This window comes from Myotis lucifugus, unplaced genomic scaffold (assembly GCF_000147115.1).
Source record: "Myotis lucifugus unplaced genomic scaffold, Myoluc2.0 scaffold_512, whole genome shotgun sequence".
Lineage (NCBI taxonomy): Eukaryota > Metazoa > Chordata > Mammalia > Chiroptera > Vespertilionidae > Myotis > Myotis lucifugus.
The window spans coordinates 57,299-79,647 of record NW_005871560.1 but is presented as its reverse complement, the minus strand read 5'-3'; the positions used below and the strand labels follow the sequence as shown (position 1 = coordinate 79,647).

Here is a 22,349-nt window from a genome sequence, read left to right as displayed (position 1 = left end):
CCTGGGGAGGTGGGAAGGGAGGCAGTTGACCCACCCTGTTGGAAGACCTCTCCCTCCAACCAGTAGTCCATAGCCTAAGGCCAATCAAGGCTGAGAACAATCAGAATGCTGGCAGAGGAGGGCCTCTGGAAGCTTTGAGTCTTTGCCTGACCTCCTTCTGGGCCCAGGGATAGGAAAAGCAGACCCTGGTGCACATGTTGGTCCTTTCCAAAGGCACCCAGCCCCAGCAGAGGAGCCACGGGCTGTGGTTTGCTAATAGTTCCAAATGATACTCAGGGCCAGTCACTAACAGCATCTGATATTGTCCTGCACTAGAGGCTGGAAGTCCTAGCAGATCTCTTATTACACAGACACAAACCCAAACAGGCAGCCAAAATGGGAAGACATAAAAACAAGTACCAAATGAAAGAACAAGGGATAAATGAAATGGAGATAAAAAAATTTATGAGATACAGAGTTCAGAATAATGACAGCAAAGATGCTCAACAGAAAGAAAAAAAATATAGTGACTATGAAGAATGACATCTATATATATAAAACCCTAATATGCAAATAGACTGAACAGCGAAACAACAAGTCGCCATGACATGTGCTGACCACAGGGGGCGTGCGCAGAACATGGCAGGCATTGGCAGCAGAGCGTGGAACATGGCAGGCAACGGCCACGGCGGGATGGTGGAGCAGGTGAGTGGGGGCACCAGAACAGGCAGGGAGCTGGTCACTGTCATCGGGGTGAGCCTCTGGTGGTTACTGAAAATTCTTTGCTCCCGTGCTGGTGGTTACTGAAAATTCTTTGCTCCCGTGCCAACGCCGGCCCCCCTCACTCGCACCTGCTGCCAACGCCGGCCCCCCTCACACCCGCTGCTGGCAGTGGCCCCGCTCAAACCCGGGGCCAGCGCTGGCTCCAATCGCTCCGCACCGTCAGCAGGTGCAAACGGGGCTGGCGTTATCAGCGCATGGGAGTGGTGGCGGAGGGAGCGGGGCTGCCAGCCAACAGGGGACTGGAGGCCGTGGCGGGAGGGGCAGAGCAGGGGCGCAGAGGATGGGCCAAGACCTGCCCCTGTGCCCACCACAGCCTCGTGGCCCACGGTTCCTTTCAAGGTGCATGAATTTGTGAACTGGGCCCCTAGAAGAACTACAAAAAACACAGTGGAAGGAATACACAGAAGATTGGGAGATGAGGAGGATCGGATCAGTGAATTAAAAAACAGGGTAGAAAAAATTCACTCAACCAGAGAATCAAAAAGAAAAAGACAATTTAAAAATAGGAGGACAGCTTAAGGGAGCTGTGGGACAACATGAAACCATGACAATATTTGCATCATATGTGTGCTAGAAGGAGAAGAAAGTGAGTAAGAAATAGAGACCATGTATGAAGAAATAATGTCAGGTAACTTCCCTAATCTGGTGAAGGGAAAAGTCACACAAGTCCAGGAGGCACAGAGAGTCCCAAGCAAGAAGAACCCAACAGACCCACGCCCAGACACATCATATTAAAATGTCAAAAATTAAGGACAAAGAGAGAATCTTAAAGGCAGCAAGAAAAAAGCAATTTGTTATCTACAAAGGAGCTCCCATAGGCTGTCAACTGATTTCTCATCAGAAAGTCTACAGGCCAGAAGGGAATGGCATGAAGTATTCAAGGTAAAGAAAATCAAGTATCTGAAACCAAGATTACTATAACCAGCAAGGCTGTCATTCAAAATAGATGGTGAAATAAAGAGCTTCCCAGACAAAAAAGGCTAACGGAGTTTATCGCCACCAAGCCAGCACCAGAAAAAGTGGTAAAGGGGCTTCTGTAAGGGGAAGAAGAGAGCGAGAGAGAGAGAGAGAAAGAGAAACATAGGCACACAGAATTAAAATGGCAATAAGTAAGTACCTATCAATAATAACCCTAAATGTAAATGGATTAAATGCTCCAATCAAAAGATGTAGGGTAGCTGAATGGATACAAAACATGACCCAACTATATGCTTTCTACCCACCTCAGAAGAAAAGACTTACAGAGGATGAAAATGAAGGGATGGAAAATAATTTTCCATGCAAATGGAAACAAACAAACAAAAATGCTGGGGTAGCAATACTCATATCCAACAAAACAGACTTCAAAATGAAGGTCATCGCAAGATACAACAAAGGTTACTACATAATACTAAAGGATCAAGCCAACCAGAGGATAATACTTTGATAAACATATATGCACCCAATTTGGAACACTGAGATATACAAAAAAACTTCTAGCCCTAGCTGATTTGGCTCAGTGGCTAGAGCGTTGGCCTGGGAACTGAAGGGTCCTAGGTTCGATTCTGGTCAAGGGGATATGCCCAGGTTGCAAACTCAATACCCAGTAGGGAGCGTGCAGAAGGCAGCCTATCAATTATTCTTTCTTATCATTGATGTTTCTATCTCTCTCTCCCCCTCCCCTCCTCTCTGAAATAAATAAGAACATATTAAAAGAAACAAAAAAACAAGCAAAAACAACTAGAATACTAGAATGCTCATGGCTGTGTGAGATGAAGTGAGGAAGTGAGAAATAGACTCAGGAAAATACAGAATTATTTTAAAATAAGGTGCTAGCTTTCACGGATAAACTATATGGAAAAGAAAGAAACCAGAAGGTGAAAGGTGAGAAAGAAATTAGTTATGAAAATCATGGACATTCACTGCAATATAATTAATCCAGAGCCAAGAAAGTCCACAGCAACAGATATTGAAAAGCTCAATTATGTTGTACTTGAAAAATTAAGAATGAAATTAGAAAATTTAATAAAATTTTCCGCAACCTAAAACCAAAGAAAAAAATGTTTAAGAGAAAGTCTAACACTCCCCATATCAACCTGAGGGCACCCTTCTACTTAATGAGATATGTGATCTCCCTTGTTGATAAGAAATGCAACTCAAAGAAATGGGATCCTAGAACAAATATCAATGTTTATCAATGTTCATTACATGTTTATAAAATCCTTTCCCTCAAAGAAAAAAAGAAAGATGTAAATCCACACAAATAGACTATTTCAATTTAGTTTTGTTATGAAAGCAGCGGGATTGGCAACACAGCATGATGAGCTCAATCAGCTGAGGACTGAATGAAGTGATGCCACACCATCATGACTTCAGGGCTGGAGACACAATTTCCCATCTGGCAAAATCTACATTTCCAACACAAATGCTGACACCACCTGCTGAATATTATTAGGGGTTATCTTGCCCAGTCCCTAACATTTTCTTTACAACAGGTAATAGCTTCAAGATTTTTTATTTCACTCTGCAATATAATTGCTTCCCCATGAACAGAAAAAGAAGTAAATGCTATATAATGGCTCACTTGAAACAGGCATTAAAGCCATACTAGAGCATTAATTTACCAACCACAATAATAGAAAAAATATCATAATCATTTTTCTTCTAAGTAACAAATGATATCGCGCCATTATTTTTCTACACTGAAGAATCACTGCGATCAAGAGCTCTCTTTGTGAGTTCTCAATTAATAGTTTCTTAATAGTGAAATGGATACTTGGGCATGTGTGATAAGAATCAGGTCTAAGAACCCTTTCACAAATGAAAATTCACTGCATTGTTAAACTGCATATAGTCCTGAGTGAGGCAATGGGAAACCTTTTCTGAAGTTTACATACCAAGTGCAAGCATCCCACTTGTGAGTGTTCAGACCCTTAGGTATATGTTACCAGGAATCATGTGATTCGGCTCTGAGGGTTGCATTTTTTAATGTTCTGAACAATGGATTCTGTTAGCCAGTGGTTAGCCAGTGAAGACACAGCTTTGTAATCAGCACTGATTAGGTTTGTGCCCTGAGATGTTTACATAGGTGCACACAGGCACACTCACACTGCACTGAAGTAAAGTATCAACAGGTTCCAATCCTCAGGCTTGAGATTTCATATTGTACTAGAGCAGTGGTTCTCAACCTTCTGGCCCTTTAAATACAGTTCCTCATGTTGTGACCCAACCATAAAATTATTTTTGTTGCTACTTCATAACTGTAATGTTGCTACTGTTATGAATCATAATGTAAATATCTGATATGCAGGATGGTCTTAGGTGACCCCTGTGAAAGGGTCGTTCGACCACCAAAGGGGTTGCGATCCACAGGTTGAGAACCACTGTACTAGAGGCCTGGTGCACGAAATTCGTGCACTTAGGGGGCGGTCCCTCAGTCCAGCCTGTGCCCTCTTGCAGTCCGGAAGCCCTCAGGGGATGTCCAACTGATGGCTTAAGCCTGCTCCCCAGCAGTCAGACACCCTTAGCACTACTGCGGAGGCGGGAGAGGCTCCCGCCACCACTACCACGCTCGCCAGCCGTGAGCCTGGCTTCTGGTTGAGCAGCGCTCCCCCTGTGGGAGCGCACTGACCACCAGGGGGCAGCTCCTGCATTGAGCGTCTGCCCCATGGTGGTCAGTGCGTGTCATAGCAACTGGTCGTTCCACCGTTCAGTCGATTTGCATATTAGCCTTTTATTATATAGGACAGTCAATGACATAGCATTAAATATTTATAACTGCCTGTTTTAACATTTATTTCCTAAGCAGTGCCAATTTTTTTTTTAAGTAAAATTAGCTTTTCAACATCTGCACTTCCTCCCTAAGCTACCCAGGTTGATTCATTTACTTCTTAAAATGTTTGGTAGCTAAGTGAGGCTTCTTCTCTTTCATTAAAATTTATCTCCCAGGTTATTTCATGTTCTTCCTCAGGGGTAAGTAGGTATTCCTGAAATGGGAACATACAGAATTCATATGTAATTCAAAACTTACTTGGCTTTCTGAATCCACACACAGTAGTCCGAGATATAGAGATCGTTTAGAATGTAAGCTTGGTCACTTTCCTGAAAAATTTTGTGAATATCCAGGAGACACTTTAAAACTGCACTTTTACCTAAAGGAAATTTAAAAAAATAAAATCATCTTTAAGAAAATACATCTGATTTTTTTAAACTGAGAATTTCAGACACCAGGAGGTAATATATAGCAGTTCAGAGTTTTAATTGTTCTTTAGAATATTTTTCATATTCCTTTGTTGCATAAAATTGTATCACACTATTAGGGCCAAAGCCCATTATTTTTTCCTTAAGAATTATGAGTAAGCCTTATACGCTATTGCTATAGCTAATTAACTGTGGTTACCAAAAAAAAGTACTATGAACACAACTAGATATATTAAACAAAAAGAAGCAACCCAGACTAAATGAATATTTACATGCACCATAACTTCAATTAGATAATGTTCTTCTAATTCAAACTTTCAAAACACCATTGGGAATTATATTTTAGTTTTCAACTTCTTTATTTATGTCAATATTTTTTTGTCAAGTAATTATCTAGTACTAACTTACATTTTTTTCAACTTAAAGAACTGAAGAAAAGCGAGACTGAAAACAAAACATCACAGCACTACTTCAAAAACAAAGCAACAAAACCACTTGGAAAAAGCTATCAAGTACTACCCTCTTGTTCACTCTAATTACTTCCTCCTGATTGTTAAATGAACCTGTATAGGCCATTAACAACTGATGAAATAGAAGCACTAATCAAAAACTCCCAGAAAACGAAAGCCCTGTTCCAAATAGCTTCACAGGGGAATTTAACCAAACATTCAAAGAACTAACACACCTATCCTTCTCAAACTATTCCAAAAATTCCAAGAGGAATGGACACTTCCAAGCAAAATTGAGGCCAGCATTACCCAAATTCCAAAACCAGACAAAGACACTACAAAAAAAGAGAATTACAGGCCAATATCCCTGATGAACACAGATGCTAAAATCCTCAACAAAATATTAGCAAATCAAATCCAGTAATATATTAAAAAGTACATATATCATGACCAAGTGGGATTTATCCCAGGGATGCATGACTGGTACAATATGCCAGCTCGGAGGACGACATAAAAAGGAGCAGATGTGGACTTAAAATGGGGTGGTTCAGGGAATAACAGAAAAAAAAATTATTTAGCTGGAGCAGATGGCTCCAGTAGGGAAATAGGGGAGTCAATAGGTGAGTTTGGTAGAAGTCAGACTGTGACAAGGAGGAGACTAATGCAATCGGACAGGACTAGTAAGAGATCAACTGAAGGACTTGTATGCATCCATATAACCATAACTAATGGACATAAGACACTGGGGGGTAAGGGAGGGCAGGGGCTTGTCAAGGGTGGGGGGGAAAAAAGGACACTTATGTAATACCCTTTGTAATACTTTTAGCGAAAAAAAAAAAAAAAATCGGACAGGACTGTGGTGAGAGGCCTAAACACAGGTGTCTGCAATAGGAATAAGACTCTACTCCAGAGATTTTTATCAAGAAAGTTATAGAATTAAGGCCACAAATGAGAACCCATAGCAACCATTACCTAATGAAATTATATAGCTTCATTTAACAGACATGCCAAAAGCAAAGTTACCCCCTTGCTAATGGCTACAGGCAAATTTATTATCACAAAAGAACAATAATAAAAAAGTATTCTGTATTTTTAATTTAAAGAGAAGTTACATTGTATTTACATAGTTTTATCCCTATTTTGTTTAAAAAAAGATAAATACATATGGGAAAGAAGTTTTATATATGTAAGTTTATAATGTGCCTGACATTATTTCATATGAGGAATTACAGTTCTTTATTCTTCTTTGCACTTCCCCTATTTTCAAAATTCTCCACAATGAACATTTATTTGTTCAACAAAAAGACAGACATACTTGATTATACAACTAAGCCTTAAAATACTGATAAAAAATGCTAGACATTTAAATTCATACTTGAACATTTTCTTTAAAATGCATTTTTGAACAACTGACAAGCAATATTTTGATCAGGTGTTTTAGAAAATTTACAAAAATTATGACACAGTTTTGAAAAGGAAAGTTAGAACAACTGACAAGCAATATTTTGATCAGGTGTTTTAGAAAATTTACAAAAATTATGACACAGTTTTGAAAAGGAAAGTTACATACTCTTCAAAAACTGTGCTTTCCTTTTAAGTCTTGTTAATACTATTTTCATACTTGTTAATACTTTTTTTTTTTAAATATATTTTATTGATTTTTTACAGAGAGGAAGGGAGAGGGATAGAGAGTTAGAAACATCGATGAGAGAGAAACATCGATCAGCTGCCTCCTGCACACTCCCCACTAGGGATGTGCCCGCAACCAAGGTACATGCCCTTGACTGGAATCGAACCTGGGACCCTTGAGTCCGCAGGCCAATGCTCTATCCACTCAGCCAAACCGGTCAGGGCCATACTTGTTAATACTTAATACTATTGGTTGTCAATACATGTCTCTCTCTCTCTCTCTCTCTCTCTCTCTCTCTCTCTCTCTCTGTTTGTTCCTCCTTCCCTCCCTCCCTTACTCTAAGATCAATAGAAAAAAAAATTAACAACAAAAAAAAGTCCTGTGAGTAGCTGTGCTTTTCTTTGGAAAGCCTTTCCAAGCCCAGGTCCCCTTGCCTCTTCCTAATGGATCACTGAACTTCCGCAAGCAAAATGCATTTCACTCTATTCTGAAATTGTGTGTTATTTATCATCTGTCATCCAGGTAAAACTGAAAACTTCATAGGAACAGGAAATTTATCTTATTTACGATTATACCCACAGTCCTAGGAATTATAAGCACCCAAGAAACACTGAATGATGAAATCTACTAAATACAAAGTGGGTTGGAATATGGTGTGTACTTCTTTATTTACCTTCCCACTCCTTTCAGAAACACCTGATTTGTGTGATTATACATCTGTATAGAGAGACTATTACTTTACATACACCTGGGAGAAAAAGTGGTTGGATGAATCATTTCATTATTTACATATAGAAAAAAAGAGCATTACTTCCTTGACTAAAAACTTGTAATTTTTCATTCTCAATTCTGTAAGCACAATAATATCTCACCTAGTTGCAATATCTTTATAGTGTCTCTGCAGGCTTTCGTCACCAGCTTGAAATGGCGGTAAAGTGGGTAGCACAAAACTCTTCTTCCAAAAGACACCAGGACTTCATGAACATTAGTCCAAGTCTATGAAGTATCAATTAAATAAGTAAGCATTTCCATATTATACAAACAAAAGTATATCATGAAATATTGTCCATTAAAATTAAAAGTTTGGCCCTAGCCGTTTTGGCTCAGTGGATAGAGCGTTGGCCTGTGGACTGAAAGGTCCCAGGTTCGATTCCGGTCAAGGGCATGTACCTTGGTTGTGGGCACATCTCCAATAGGGGGTGTGCAGGAGGCAGCTGATCAATGTTTCTCTCTCATCTATGTTTCTAATTCTCTATCCCTCTCCCTTCCTCTCTATAAAAAATCAAAATACATATTAAAAAAAAAATTAAAAGTTTGGCCCTAGCTGTTTTGGCTCAGTGGATAGAGCCAAACTACGGCCCGCAGGCCACATGCGGCCCGCCAAAAACATTTATCCGGCCCGCCGGGTGTTTTTGCCGCCACTGCCTGTTGCTTAGCAGCTGACTAGTTTTTTTTTAAACTATAGTCCGACCCTCCAACGGTCTGAGGGACAGTGAACTGGCCCCCTGTTTAAAAAGTTTGAGGACCCCTGGAGAGCGTCGGCTTGTGGACCAAAGGGTCCCGGATTTGATTCTGGTCAAGGGCATCGAATCTGGGACCCTTATTATTTACTATTATACCCACAGTCCTAGCATAGTACCTAGAAATTATAGGTACCCATGAAAAACAAGAATACAAAGTGATTTACATTTGGCACTTAGCTTGTTTTAGAATATGTACCTCGGTTACAGGCTCCTCCCCAGCCTGGGCTCTGGTAGGGGCTCGTGCAGGAGGCAACCAATCTATGTGTTCCTCTCACATCGATATTTCTCTCTGTCTTTACCTCTCTCTTCCACTCTCCCTTTAAAAAAAAGAAAAAATATCCTCAGGTGAGGATTAAAAAAATTTTTTTTTAAGTTTGGATTATAATGAAGCCAAGTAGAGAGAAATATAAAACCATAAAATGAGTTTTACACCTTACAATAAATTATTTAATCTTATTAGTCTTTGTAATTTCCATATTTTATCACACCCACTCTTTAAAAATCACATAAGTAGTAGGAAAGCTTTTAAAAGTCTCTTAAGAATTACAAATGTGAATCTAAAACACATGGGTCTAACCAAACACACATGCACACAAAAGACCTTTCTCAATAATCTATATTTTATGCTTTCGTCTTTTAGGACCATTCCACGGAGTATAGATGAAAGGTGTAGAACTTTTTAGTGGTGTGTGTTCGTTCAGTCTATCTCTTTTTTACTTTGGGCATGAGTAATACATGGTATTTACTTCAGTAATTTATTTTTAATCATCAAAGAGAAAATTAATAATTCCTGGAAAAAAGAGTGTTTTATTGTAAATAGTATTAAACTGATAACCATTAGCAATTCAAAACTTACTGAAATCACTAGACAAAGGTAATTTTCTACCAAACTTTTCAAATTGAGGTGTTTGTTTTTTGTTTTGTTTTGATTGATTTCAGAGAGGAAGGAAGAGGGAGAGATAGAAACATCAATGATGAGAGAAAATCACTGATCGGCCTCCTACATGCCCCTACCAGGGATTGAGGCCGAAACTTGGACATGTGCCCTGAGTGGGAATCGAACCACGACCTCCTTGTTCATAGGATGATGCTCAACCACTGAACTACACTGGCCGGGCTTAAATTGAGTTTTGATAAAAAATGTTACCCATATATAAAACTTAAAATATAAAATTAACACTAAGGGAGCAGCAATGGGAGACCTGATTAAGAATATTGAGTATCTGACAAAGAATAGTTTATATCTAAAAAGAGCTATGGCCCTGACCAGTTTGGCTCAGGGGATAGAGCGTCAGCCTGTGGACTGAAGGGTCCCAGGTTCGATTCCGGTCAAGGGCATGTACCTTGGTTGTGGGCACATCTCCAATAGGGGGTGTGCAGGAGGCAGCTGATCAATGTTGCTCTCTCATCGATGTTTCTAACTCTCTATCCCTCTCCCTTCCTCTCTGTAAAAAATCAATAAAATATATTTTTTAAAAAAATAAAAAGAGCTATGAACTTTTAAAAAATTCTAGCAAAAAAAATGAAATACTTATAAAAGTCTGACAGTTATTACCATGTCTGGCAATTCTAAGTTTTCTCAAAATCTAAAAATTTCAAAATAAAATCATAAATAGGTGATGTTATTCATGTAGATTTTAATAACTGAACTATAAAATTGATCAACAACTCCATAATGAATGCAATTACTACAAAAACCAGTTTCTCCATTATATGCTGATGGTGGCAATACGTAGAACCTAAATGAAGTCTAGCAAACAGCACTTCTCCATCTTTAATCCTATATAATAAAAGCCTAATATGCTAAGTGTCTGGTTGACCAGGCGGCTGTTCAACCAACCAAAGTGTAATATACTAATGATACTAAGGCTGCTCAACCACTCACTATGATGTGCACTGACCACCAGGAGGCAGACAGTCGACTGGTCACTATGAAGTGCACTGACCACCAGGGAAAAGACGCTCCAACGCGTAGGTTAGCTTGCTGCTGGGGTCTGGCCAATCGGGACTGAGCAAGGTGGGCCAGACATGCTCTGGAGCCCTCCTGCAGTCCCTCCCCAGCTGGCCAACCTCCCACGTCCCTCTCCGGCCCCGATTGTGCACTGGTGGGGTCCCTCGGCCTGGCCTGCACCCTCTCACAACCTGGGACCCCTTGGGGGATGTCAGAGAGCCAGTTTAGGCCCGATCCCGAAGGCCAGGCCGAGGGACCCCACTGGTACACGAATTCGTGCACCAGGCCTCTAGTCTACACATAAAACCCTGGAGATCTAGCTACAGATTCTGACTCAGTGTATCTGGACTGATGTTATGTGCTGCTAACAATCTCCCAGCCACAGATGCTGGCCAAGCTGTTGGTCCATGGACCAGATAAAGTTAAGTGTTTCAGTTCCTGTTTACAACATACCTTTTACTTCAATCAAATGATGCCATGAAACAACTTTGATTTTACAACTTAAAATGTACTATACTAGGTGTATCAGTTAATAATGCGAATTTTGTAATCAAAGAAAACACGATAATTTCAAGAGAAACATCGAAAGTGCTTTATTCAAAGTAATGTCCATCACTAGCTACACATTTCCCCCATCTTTCAGGTAATTTGTGGATACCGTCCCAATAGAACTTTTCCTGTTTTGAGGCAAACCATTCAGAGACCCAATTTTCCACTTCTTCATGTGTTTTGAAGTGCTGCTCAGAAAGTGCGTGTGCCATCGATCGGAACAAGTGGTAATCTGAAAGAGCAAGGTCTGGTGAATACAGCAGGTGGGTTAATACTTCCCAGGCAAGATCTTTTAATGCAGTGGTTCTCAACCTTCCTAATGCCGAGACCCTTTAATATAGTTCCTCATGTTGCGGTGACCCCCAGCCATAAAATTATTTTCGTTGCTACTTCGTAACTGTAATTTTGCTACTGTTATGAATCGTAATGTAAATATCTGATATGCAGGATGTATGTTCATTGTTACAAATTGAACATAATTAAAGCATAGTGATTAATCACAAAAACAATATGTAATTATATATGTGTTTTCCGATGGTCTTAGGCAACCCCTGTGAAAGGGTCGTTCGACCCTCAAAGGGGTCTTGACCCACAGGTTGAGAACCGCTGTTTTAATGTGTCTTTAACTGATTTTGAAGTGTGTGATGGTGCGTCATCATGAAGCAAAATTACTTTGCTGTGTCTGCTAGCACATTCTGGTAGTTTCAGGATCAAAGTGTGGTTCAAACTGATTATTTGTTGTCGACAGCGATCAGTATTAATGGTTTCACCTGGTTTTAGAAGCTCATAATACACCACACCTTCCTGATCCCACCAAACACAAAGCACTGTCTTTTCCAAAGCGATTTGGCCTTGCAATCCATGTTGATGTTTGACCTGGATCAACCCATGATTTTGTGCGTTTGGGATTCTCAAAATAAATCCACTTTTCATTGCCAGTCACAATTCGATGCAAAAAAGACTTTCTTTCGTGCCGCTGAAGCAACATTTTACCGATGACTTTTCGGTTTTCCATTTGTCTTTTGTTCAGTTAATGTGGCACCCATTTTCCTTCCTTTAAAATCTTTCCCATTGCTTGTAAACTATCAGAAATTATTTGCTGAGAAATGTTTAATCTTTCTACAAGTTGTTTTTGAGTTTGACATGCATCTTCATCCAATAATGCTTGTAATTGTTGGTCTTCAAACTTTTTTGGTTGACCTGAACATTCTTGTCTTTCACATAGAAATCATCACTTTTAAAGCATTTAAACTAGCATTCACAAGTATCTTGAGATGGAGCATGTTCACCATAAGCTTCCTGAAGTATTCAGCAGCACTTTTCTTCAACATAAAGTAATGAATTAAAACTTCCCACAAATGCTCTTTTTTTGGCACGAAATTCGACATTTTTAAATGTAAAAATATCTATTATGATGTTAACACCTTCACCAAATTTGACATATGAAGTTTTGAAGCTTCTTGTCAATACAACAAAATAGCATACATATCAAATCACATATATATCAACATATGTGTAACTCCATCTATTGAAAAAAATCCGCATTATTAACCGGTACACCTAGTATGTAGGCTTTTAACTGAGGGAAATTTAAATTGACACTTTTTAAAGCTTCTACTCTTAATTACTATTTTGATGTATAACATTTTGTCCAAATCAGGTAAATTTAAAGATCTCACCCACTGATATTTTTGGTAAGACCTACAAAACTATTTTCTAGAAAATATATGTAAAAACAAGTATCACTATATTAAAAGATTTATCAGATCTAACTATACTAATTATAGGACTAAGAGAAGTTATTTAAGCTATATGTGCTAAGTTTCCTGGTCTGTAAAATGTTAATAATACTTCTCACAGACTATGGGAAGGAGTTAGTGAGGGAATGCATGTACAACGCCTCCACAGCTCCTGGTGGTCAGTGGGAGCCATTGGTAGGACCACTGGGTGTGATTACCATCTTTGACCTCTGAGCCCCAATATATGCCAACTCATAAACATGCCTCAACTCCACCCCACAGTCTTCCCCAACAGACTACATACCCATTCTTTCTCCAAAATGTGTTCTCCCTCTCCTGATTTCCAAAATACCCCACCTGGCTTCATTAGTATACTATAATTAGAATAAGAGTAACAAATGGATTAGAATTTTATTAAAAAGACAAAAAATAAACTTGTACAATAAACCTTCCATTTTTAAAAAGTCAAGGAATTGCTTAAATTACCCAAAATGAACTAATGACAATGAAAAAATACATTTCTGGACAAACAAATCTAAAAAATTGCAATTAAAAGTCATACCTCAAACCAGCACAGTGTTGGACTCAGTTTTCTGATATTCCACGCAGATTCAACCTTTATTTGTTTTAAAGAAAAGAATACAGTCACGTGAGAGATAGTCATATAAAAATAAAACAAAGATATCCATTTATTCAAATAGCATGTGAGTAGTGTTGACATAAATATAAAAGCTAAGAAGTGTCTATGATTGCAAAAAATAAAATAAAATACTTGCTTTACTCAATGCAGATGCTATCAAAGGCAAGTTTCTGTCTATTTGGATTTTATAAAGTAAAGCTTTTCCACTAATAAGAGTCCCAGGGCACAAGAGCAAATGAGCACAGCTATGAAAGTAAAATTAAAGTAAAGTGATGCATTGCTCAATTTCTGTCCTTCTCAACTAAGTTACTTACTTCCCAAACATTCTATCAATGGACTCAAAAATAATATTAATGTGTGTCTGTGGCACACAAAAAAGCTGCTCAAGAATTTGGCCTTTTCAGAGAATGCTTGTGAGAGTAAGTATATTCTAAAGAAGGTTTTGAAGTTTCAAGACTTCATAATTTCAAATATGCAAATACAAGAATAAATGTTATCGAGTAAAACTAAACACTCACTTATCTCCTCAAGCAACAAGCACTTTTTGCCAAAGAAAACATTTTCTCCAATTGCAGTATCTTAAAAAGATGAGTGGAAACAAAAAGCATTTTCAGTTATATTAGGCCCTTGATACACTCATTTATATTCATTTTGGAGTGAAATGCAAATCTCAAGAGTCTCTCTTGAAATTTTCAGAATCATGACAATATAAATCATCTTGGCACATATAAAATTCTAATCCTAAAACTATGATGTTAAGTGAGAACAGCAGGTTATATAATGCATACATCATGACCCAATATCATACATGCATACATACATGTGCACAATGAAAGAGAGTGAAAGAGATACATCACCTTTTAAGAGTGGCTTTTTCTGGGGCTGAGGTTACAGGACATTTTAATGATTTTTTTCTTGTGTGTATTTCCCTTTACAATGATACGGAGTATTTGTGTATTTAAATTTTTAAGAAAGCCGAAACCGGTTTGGCTCAGTGGATAGAGCGTCGGCCTGCGGACTGAAAGGTCCCAGGTTTGATTCCGGTCAAGGGCATGTACCTGGGTTGCGAGCACATCCCCCGTAGGAGATGTGCAGGAGGCAGCTGATCGATGTTTCTCTCTCATCGATGTTTCTAACTCTCTATCTCTCTCCCTTCCTCTCTGTAAAAAATCAATAAAATCTATTTAAAAAAAATTTTTAAGAAAGCATGTGCACAGCTCAAGAAATCATAAATAGCTGCAGTGCACATTAACCAGAAAGACTTTTTGTTGTTGTTTCCCAGCTTTTTTAAAAGTAGAGGTGAGAAAAATGTTTAGCTCTTCATTTACAAAATCAAATGTGGTTTAAGGAGAGCTATGATAAAGTCTGTGTTATTAAAAAAGAATATAATTTAAGAATACTAAAAGAATATAATTTAAGTACTTTACATTTGTACTTTACATTAGTATATTCTTAATAACAGACTAGAGGTCCTGGGTACAAAATTCGTGCACTGAGGCGGGGGGGTGTAATCCCTCAGCCGGGCATGCACCCCCAGGAGCCCTCGGGGGATGTCCGACTGACGACTTAGGCCCGCTTCAGGCCTAAGCCAGCAGTTGGACATCCTTAGCACTGCCACAGAGGCAGGAGAGGCTCCCACCATTGCCGCTGCGCTCACCAGCTATGAGCCCCAGCTTCTGGCTGAGTGGCATTACTCCTGTGGGAGCGCACCGATCATCAGGGGGCAGCTTCTGTGTTGAGCGTCTGCCCCTGGTGGTCAGTGCCCGTCATAGTGACCAGTCGTTCCGCTGTTAGGTCGATTTGATATTAGCCTTTTTATTATATAGGATTTCTTTAAAACAGTGGTTCTCAACCTTCCTAATGCTGCGACCCTTTAATACAGTTCCTCATGTTGTGGTGACCCCCAATTTCATTGTTATAAATTGAACATAATTAAAGCATAGTGATTAATCACAAAAATAATATGTAATTATATATGTGTTTTCTGATGGTCTTAAGTGACCCCTGTGAAAGGGTTGTTTGACCCCCAAAGGGGTTGCGACCCACAGGTTGAGAACCGCTGCTTTAAAAGATTCCTATACCTTGCACCTGCTAATTGACAGCTCAGAGAAAGAACATAAATGGGTTGATAGTTTACTCCTTGCCAAAGTCAAGTGTCTTATTTGAGCAATTTATCTCCTAAAGATCCTTTTTCTCTAGCCTCAGTTTTACTTCCCTTCTTTGCTATGTATAAAGACTGATGCCAAGAGAGAAAAGAAAGACACCAAGTAAGCATTATGCTTCCATGTTGATACCCACCACCAACTAACATGTGTAACTCTGCCCCAAGCGTCCCCTAAGTAGTGATCACCACAGGTCTTACTCTCCACAAGAGGAGTGAAGTACTAATACAGTTTACTCAGTGCAGGAGTCTCAGCCAACAAGCACAGACACACACGCACTTACGTTCCTCTCTCCTTCATTGACACGAGTCTCATAGCAATAGGCCAGAAGGATATCAATCAGACTATAGTACACTTGACGTTGGGCTCTTTTGTCCAGCAGGTAAGACTTATGGACAAATTTTCGCAGCTGACACTTCTCTTCTTCAGAGAAAGATACTAGAAGAAAATGTATTTAAAAATTAGATGTTGCATCCAGTTTTGTAGAACCCCCAATGTTGAAGACTTGTCAAAATTAGAACTTTGATTATAGAAACTGAAATAGTTATTTAATTCTAGATACATAAACAACTTTTAAACTAGACGTCACCGTTTTATTTTTTAAAATATATCTGTATTGATTTCAGAGAGGACGGGAGAAGGAAAGAGAGATAGAAACATCAATGACAAGAGAGAATCACTGATTGGTTGCCTACTGGGGATCAAGCCCACAACCCAGGCATGTGCCCTTGACCTGAATCAAACCCAGGACCCTTCAGTCCAGCAGTAGCCAACCTTTCAGACCTCACAGACCACCAATGGTCCGCGGACCACCATTTGCTTCAGTCCACAGGCTGACATTTTATCTACTGAGCCAAACCAGATAGGGCTAGACTTCACCATTTTATTAATACCATTGTGTTTGCTCAAATCCTACTAGGGCTAAATAAAGAAATGTTTAAACAATATCTATTGCTATTACCAGATTTCTTACACCTCTTTTTGCTAAAGTGTTCTGTATTCAAGGCATCTAAATGTCAGAGTTATTGACTTTAAAGTTACCATAATATATTTTGACAACAGAAAACATCTATAATAATAAAAGCATAATATGCTAATTAGACCGGACGTCCTTCCGGATGACCTTCTGAATGAAGCAGGGGCTACGAGGGAAGCCCGGGTCCCGGGTGCCAGAGGGAAGCCAGTGCTGGCAGCCGGGGGAAGGAAGGTCTACTCTTGCACGAATTTCATGCATCGAGGCTCTAGTATAATATAGCTAAGTAAAGTACTCTTTAAATATTCACTATTCATTTTTAAAGTTCTATATAAAAAAGTAGGAGTATTCTCATATATTAGTCCATTTAAGTGCATAGTATTAATATTCTGTATAAATAGAAACAAAGTTACACATAAATACACAAATATGACATCACACATGAGACTTATGGAAAGAGGATGTTTCTTTTCAACACAGTCATTTCCTTTTTCTTGTTCTGCTTGCCACCCTCTTTTCATCTTCATCAATAGCCCCAAGTTAAAAATTTAGTATATATACTAATTATTATATATAACATATACTAACTTTTCTTTCTTTTTTTATACGGTTTAGAACCCTGACCTTTCACATGGCTGGTCCTGGGTTTAGACCCCTGACCTTTCACATGGCTGGTCCTGGGTTTAGACCCCTGACCTTTCACGTAGCTGGGCCTGGGTTTAGACCCCTGACCTTTCACGTAGCTGGGCCTGGGTTTAGACCCCTGACCTTTCACATGGCTGGGCCTGGGTTTAGACCCCTGACCTTTCACATGGCTGGTCCTGGGTTTAGACCCCTGACCTTTCACATGGCTGGGCCTGGGTTTAGACCCCTGACCTTTCACATGGCTGGTCCTGCAGTTTAGACCCCTGACCTTTCACATGGCTGGGCCTGCGGTTGGACCCTCCTTCCCCTTTCCTCCCCTGCCGTATTGCTAGTCCTGCGGGTAGACCCTGAGAGGGAAGGAACGGGCTGGAGAATAGCCCTTAGGCATCAAGCCCCCAAGACAGTGAGGTTCTGACCCACATCAGATACATCCGGCCTTGGCTGTGTTTCAGCTCCAAGCCCAGAAACGCAGACAAACCAGACAAGCAACCCCATGGCTGCCTCAGGACCAGCTGCCCCGACGCAAGCGGCCCAAGACCACCTCCCAACATTAAAAACCTCATCAATACCGTTTGTTGACTGCAAAAAGAATCCCCCCAAAATGCAAAGTGACCTTATTTCATGTGAAACATTTTCTAGTTTAGTTACTTTTAAATCTTCCCTTCTAAATACCCCGCCCCAAAATCCTTATCTTCTGTGGGTCAACAACTAAATCATCCATGACCTGGCTCCTCTCAGAGGAATACAAATCTATTACATTGTACACTTTCTGGGAACACAACAATGGGACCAGAAAAAATCTGCTGCATTCAAACCCTTGGTCTAAATGGCTAGCCGTGCAGTGGCTACAACACTCCAATTGAGACTCACAGCTCTACAAATACTAACAGGCTGTCCCTGCTAGGAAGTTCATTGACTATAAATGCGAAGTGTCATAACAAGCAGTCATGTGCCAGATTCTTGATCTGAAGTTAACCAGTGAAAGACAACATGGGAAACGTGGAAAATCCATCCTCAGGAAACTGGATCTCAGCGGAAGCATAGCATTTAACACTTCCAATTACAAGCCTTTGGGGAGAAAGATCAGACCATGTCAAAACTGAAGAGATTAACGAAAGTATCTGCATTCTAACTCAGGGCTACGAAGAAAATGACGAGAATCATAATGGAGCCAAGAGGCTTATCTGGAACTGAAAACAACTGTAGCTTAATATTTTAAGACTAGAGACCCGATGCATGAAGATTCGTGCAAGAATAGGCCTTCCTTTCCCTTGCTGTTGGCACTGACTTCCCTCTGACACCCGGGACCCGGGCCTTTGCTCTGGAGCCACCTCCCACTCACTCCAGCTGGCTCCGTGGTCGCCACCCAGAGGCCAGGGCTTGTGGGAGGCTTGGCTTCCTTCATCGCTGGGGCAACAAAGGAAGCCAAGTGTCCCACCTGAAGGAAGCCAAGCATCCTGCCCGCTCTGGCCGGCTCCATGGCTCCAGCTGCCGCCATCTTTTTGGCTATGGGCGCCGCCATCTTTGTCGTGGAGTGATGATTAATTTGCATATTACCCTTTTATTAGTATAGATGAGGAGGAGTCAAAGGCCCTTCACACTTGCACTGTTATATCTGTCTGGCAACATCTGACCAGGGAGCTTAAGAGGAAGGAGGCCTGGAGGTGAAGAGAGGAAAATGAGGGAAAACTAAAGCAGCAGCATGCTCCTTGATCCTTATTTCTTGGTTTACTTCTTTTCTCCCATATTTTATTCTGGTTTAGCACACTTCAATGTATTCCTCCAATTCTGGGGGCCTCAAATATTTGAACAAAGAAAAAAATTGAAAGAAAAATCTCACTAACAAAGAACTCCCTTTTAAAGCTTTGTAAATGCATAAAAATTGTAATTTCATAGAGAGCCATTCAATTCCTTGCTCTCCTGCCATTGATTTTACTCTATAATAATAATATTTCTGGTTGATTCCAAAATGGCGGCAGAGTAAGTGGAAGCTACACTAACATTCCTAGGACCAAACTGAAATACAACTGAAATACAGAAAAACCATTCTGGAAATCAACTGAGGACTAGCTAGAGAGAACCCTGACAACCAAGGATGGAAAGTTGAGACCACATAGAGACTAGGAGGAATGTGAAGATGAGAAATGGTTAGCCGGGCTCCCACAGACAGCAGCTGAAGGTAGGGGCAGAGGGGGTTCCCACTGAGAACTTTGGGGTCTAAATGCCAAGCTGGGCCCCCCAGCTCAGAGCACCAGAACTGAGAAAGGTACCCATGTAACATCTGACTGTCAAAAGCAGCAGGGTTGCTGTCTGCCAGGAGAGATGGCTAGAAATGCAGGCACCCTCTTAAAGGGCCAATGTACAAAATTTCATGTGTAGCCACTCACCTGGGGCTCCAGCACAGAGAGGACAGAGTGGACTGCAGCCGTGTGAGGAAAGTTCCAGCTTGGGGACTCTGGGGTTGGAGCTCAGAGGGCAGCCACCCTGTTTTCCTGTGCTGAGTCCTTCCTTCACACTGTGGACATCTTTCACCCGAGGATCTTTGCTGTCCAGGTGGTTTCTGATTGGGGGAAAGGCAGTTGTCCCATGCTGAAGGAAGACCTCTTTCCCACCCTGAGGTCGGTAGCCTGAGCCTCTCAAGACTGAGAACAATCAGACTGCTGGCAGAGGAGCGCCTCTGGAAGCTTTGAGTCTTTGCCTGACCTCCTTCTGGGCCCAGGGATAGGAAAAGCAGACCCTGGTGCACATGTTGGTCCTTTCCAAAGGCACCCAGCCCCAGCAGAGGAGCCACGGGCTGTGGTTTGCTAATAGTTCCAAATGATACTCAGGGCCAGTCACTAACAGCATCTGATATTGTCCTGCACTAGAGGCTGGAAGTCCTAGCAGATCTACTTAATACACAGACACAAACCCAAACAGGCAGTCAAAATGGGGATACAAAAAGACAAGCACCAGATGAAAGGACAAGAGAATTCTCCAGAAGAGATAAATGAAATGGAGATAAGACATGGAGTTCAGAATAATGACGGAAAAGATGACCAACAGCATGAGAAAAGACATAGTAACTATGAAGAATGACATAGCACTAATAAAGAACACAGTGGAAGGAACACACAGCAGATTGGGAAAAGCCAAAATCAGTGAATTAGAAAACAAAGTAGAAAAAAAATCCACTCAATCAAAAACCCAAATAGAAAAAAATTTAAAAACAGGAGGACAGCTTAAGGGAGCTGTGGGAAACCATGAAACTTAACAATATTCACATTATAGGTATGCCAGAAGGAGAAGAAAGTGAGCAAGGAGTAGAGAACGTGTATGAAAAAATAATGACAGCCAACTTCCCTAACCTGGTAAAGGAAAAAATCACATAAGTTCAAACGATATAGAGTCCAAGAAAGAAGAACTCAAACATGCCCATGCCCAGACACATCATAATTAAAAGGCCAAAAAATAAAGACAAAGAAAGAATCTTAAAGGCAGCAAGTAAAAAGCAATTTGTTATCTACAAAGGAGCTCCTATAAGGCTGTCAGCTGATTTCTCATCCGAAAGTCTATAAGCCAGAAGGAAATGGCATGAAGTATTTAAGGTAATGAAAAGCAACGATCTGAAACCAAGATTATTATATCCAGCAAGGCTATCATTCAAAATAGATGGTGAAATAAAGAGCTTCCCAGAAAAAAAGGCTAAAGGAGTTTATCACCACCAAACCAGTACTGCAAGAAATGCTAAAGGGACTGCTGTAATAAAAAGAAATAGAGAGAGAAATATAGGCATACAGAATTAAAATGGCAATAAGTACCTTCAATAATAACAGTAAATGTCATTGATGAAATATTCCAATCAAAAGACACAGGGCAACTGAATGGATACAAACACATAATCCAATTATATGCTGTCTACAAGAGACACACCTCAGAACAAAAGACTCACACAGGATGAGACTGAAGGGATGGAAAAAAATTTCCATAAAAATTGAAATGAAATAAAAGCTGAGGTGGCAAGATTCATATCTGACACAACAGATGACAAAATAAAGGTCATCACAAGAGACAATAAAGATAACTATTAAAGGGATCGATCCAAAAAGAGGTTATAACTCTGGTAAATATATAAGCACCCAAAATAGAAGCAACTAAATATATAAAAAAAACTTCTGGAAGACTTTAAGGAGACACTGGCAACAATATAGTCATAGTAGAAAACTTTAACACTACACTGACTTCACTGAATAGATATTCCAGACAAAAAATTAACAAGAAAACAGAGACTCTCAATAACACACTGGATCATATGGATTTCATTGACATTTATAGAACATTTCATCCCAAGGGGAAGACTATACATTCTTCTCAAGTGCACGTGGGTCATTCTCAAAGACAGACCACAAGTTAGGACACAAAACAAGTCTCTACAAGTTCAAGAAGACTGAAATCATATCAAGCATCTTCTCAGATAACAATGGCAAGAAATTAAAAATCAACTACAGTAAAAGTACTCAAACATTAAAACATATGGAGGCTACATAGCATGTTATTAAAGAATGGGATATCAATGAGATGCAGCAAGAAAGTTCCTGGAAAATGCACAATAACCCCAAATCTCTGGGACACAGCAAAAGCAGTCCTGAGAGGGAAGCTCATGGCACTACAGGCCTACCTCAAAATACAACCAAAATTAATAATAAACGATTTAACCCTACAATTTAAAAGAATTAAAAAGAGAAAAACAAGAAAAGCCCAGAATAAGGAGAAGGAAGGAAATAATAAAGATTAGAGCAGAAATAAATGACATAGACATTAAAAAAATACCAAAAAAAATCAATGAAACCAAGAGCTGGTTCTTTGAAAAGATAAACAAGATTGATGAACTGTTAGCCAGACTCATCAGGAAACAAAGAGAGAGGACCTAAATAAATAAAATGAAAGCAGTGAAGTAACAACTGATACCACAGAAATACAGATGATTGGAAGAAAATACTATGAACAACTATACTAATAAAAGGGTAATATGCTAATTAGACAGGGAGACCTTCCAAGAGACCGGATGTCCTTTCGGACGAAGCCATGGTGGCAGGGCGAGGCAGAGGCGGTTAGGGGTGATCAGACTGGAAGGGGGGCAGTTGGGGGCGATCAGGCCGGCAGGCAGA

The 22,349-nt window shown here is 40.0% G+C and overlaps 1 protein-coding gene across 1 annotated transcript in view; it reads right to left on the bottom strand.

Moving 5' to 3' along the window:
* The window catches only part of LOC102436209 (protein SHQ1 homolog), a gene marked incomplete at its 5' end in the record, with an annotated part of 84,320 nt that overhangs the window by 7,503 nt on the left and 54,468 nt on the right, over positions 1 to 22,349 (bottom strand). Inside the window, 4 exons of the mRNA XM_006103838.2 lie at positions 4,772 to 4,892; positions 7,893 to 8,016; positions 13,345 to 13,398; positions 15,868 to 16,022. Coding sequence (XP_006103900.2) covers positions 4,772 to 4,892; positions 7,893 to 8,016; positions 13,345 to 13,398; positions 15,868 to 16,022 — 454 coding nt within the window. The remainder of the gene's footprint in view (positions 1 to 4,771; positions 4,893 to 7,892; positions 8,017 to 13,344; positions 13,399 to 15,867; positions 16,023 to 22,349) is intronic.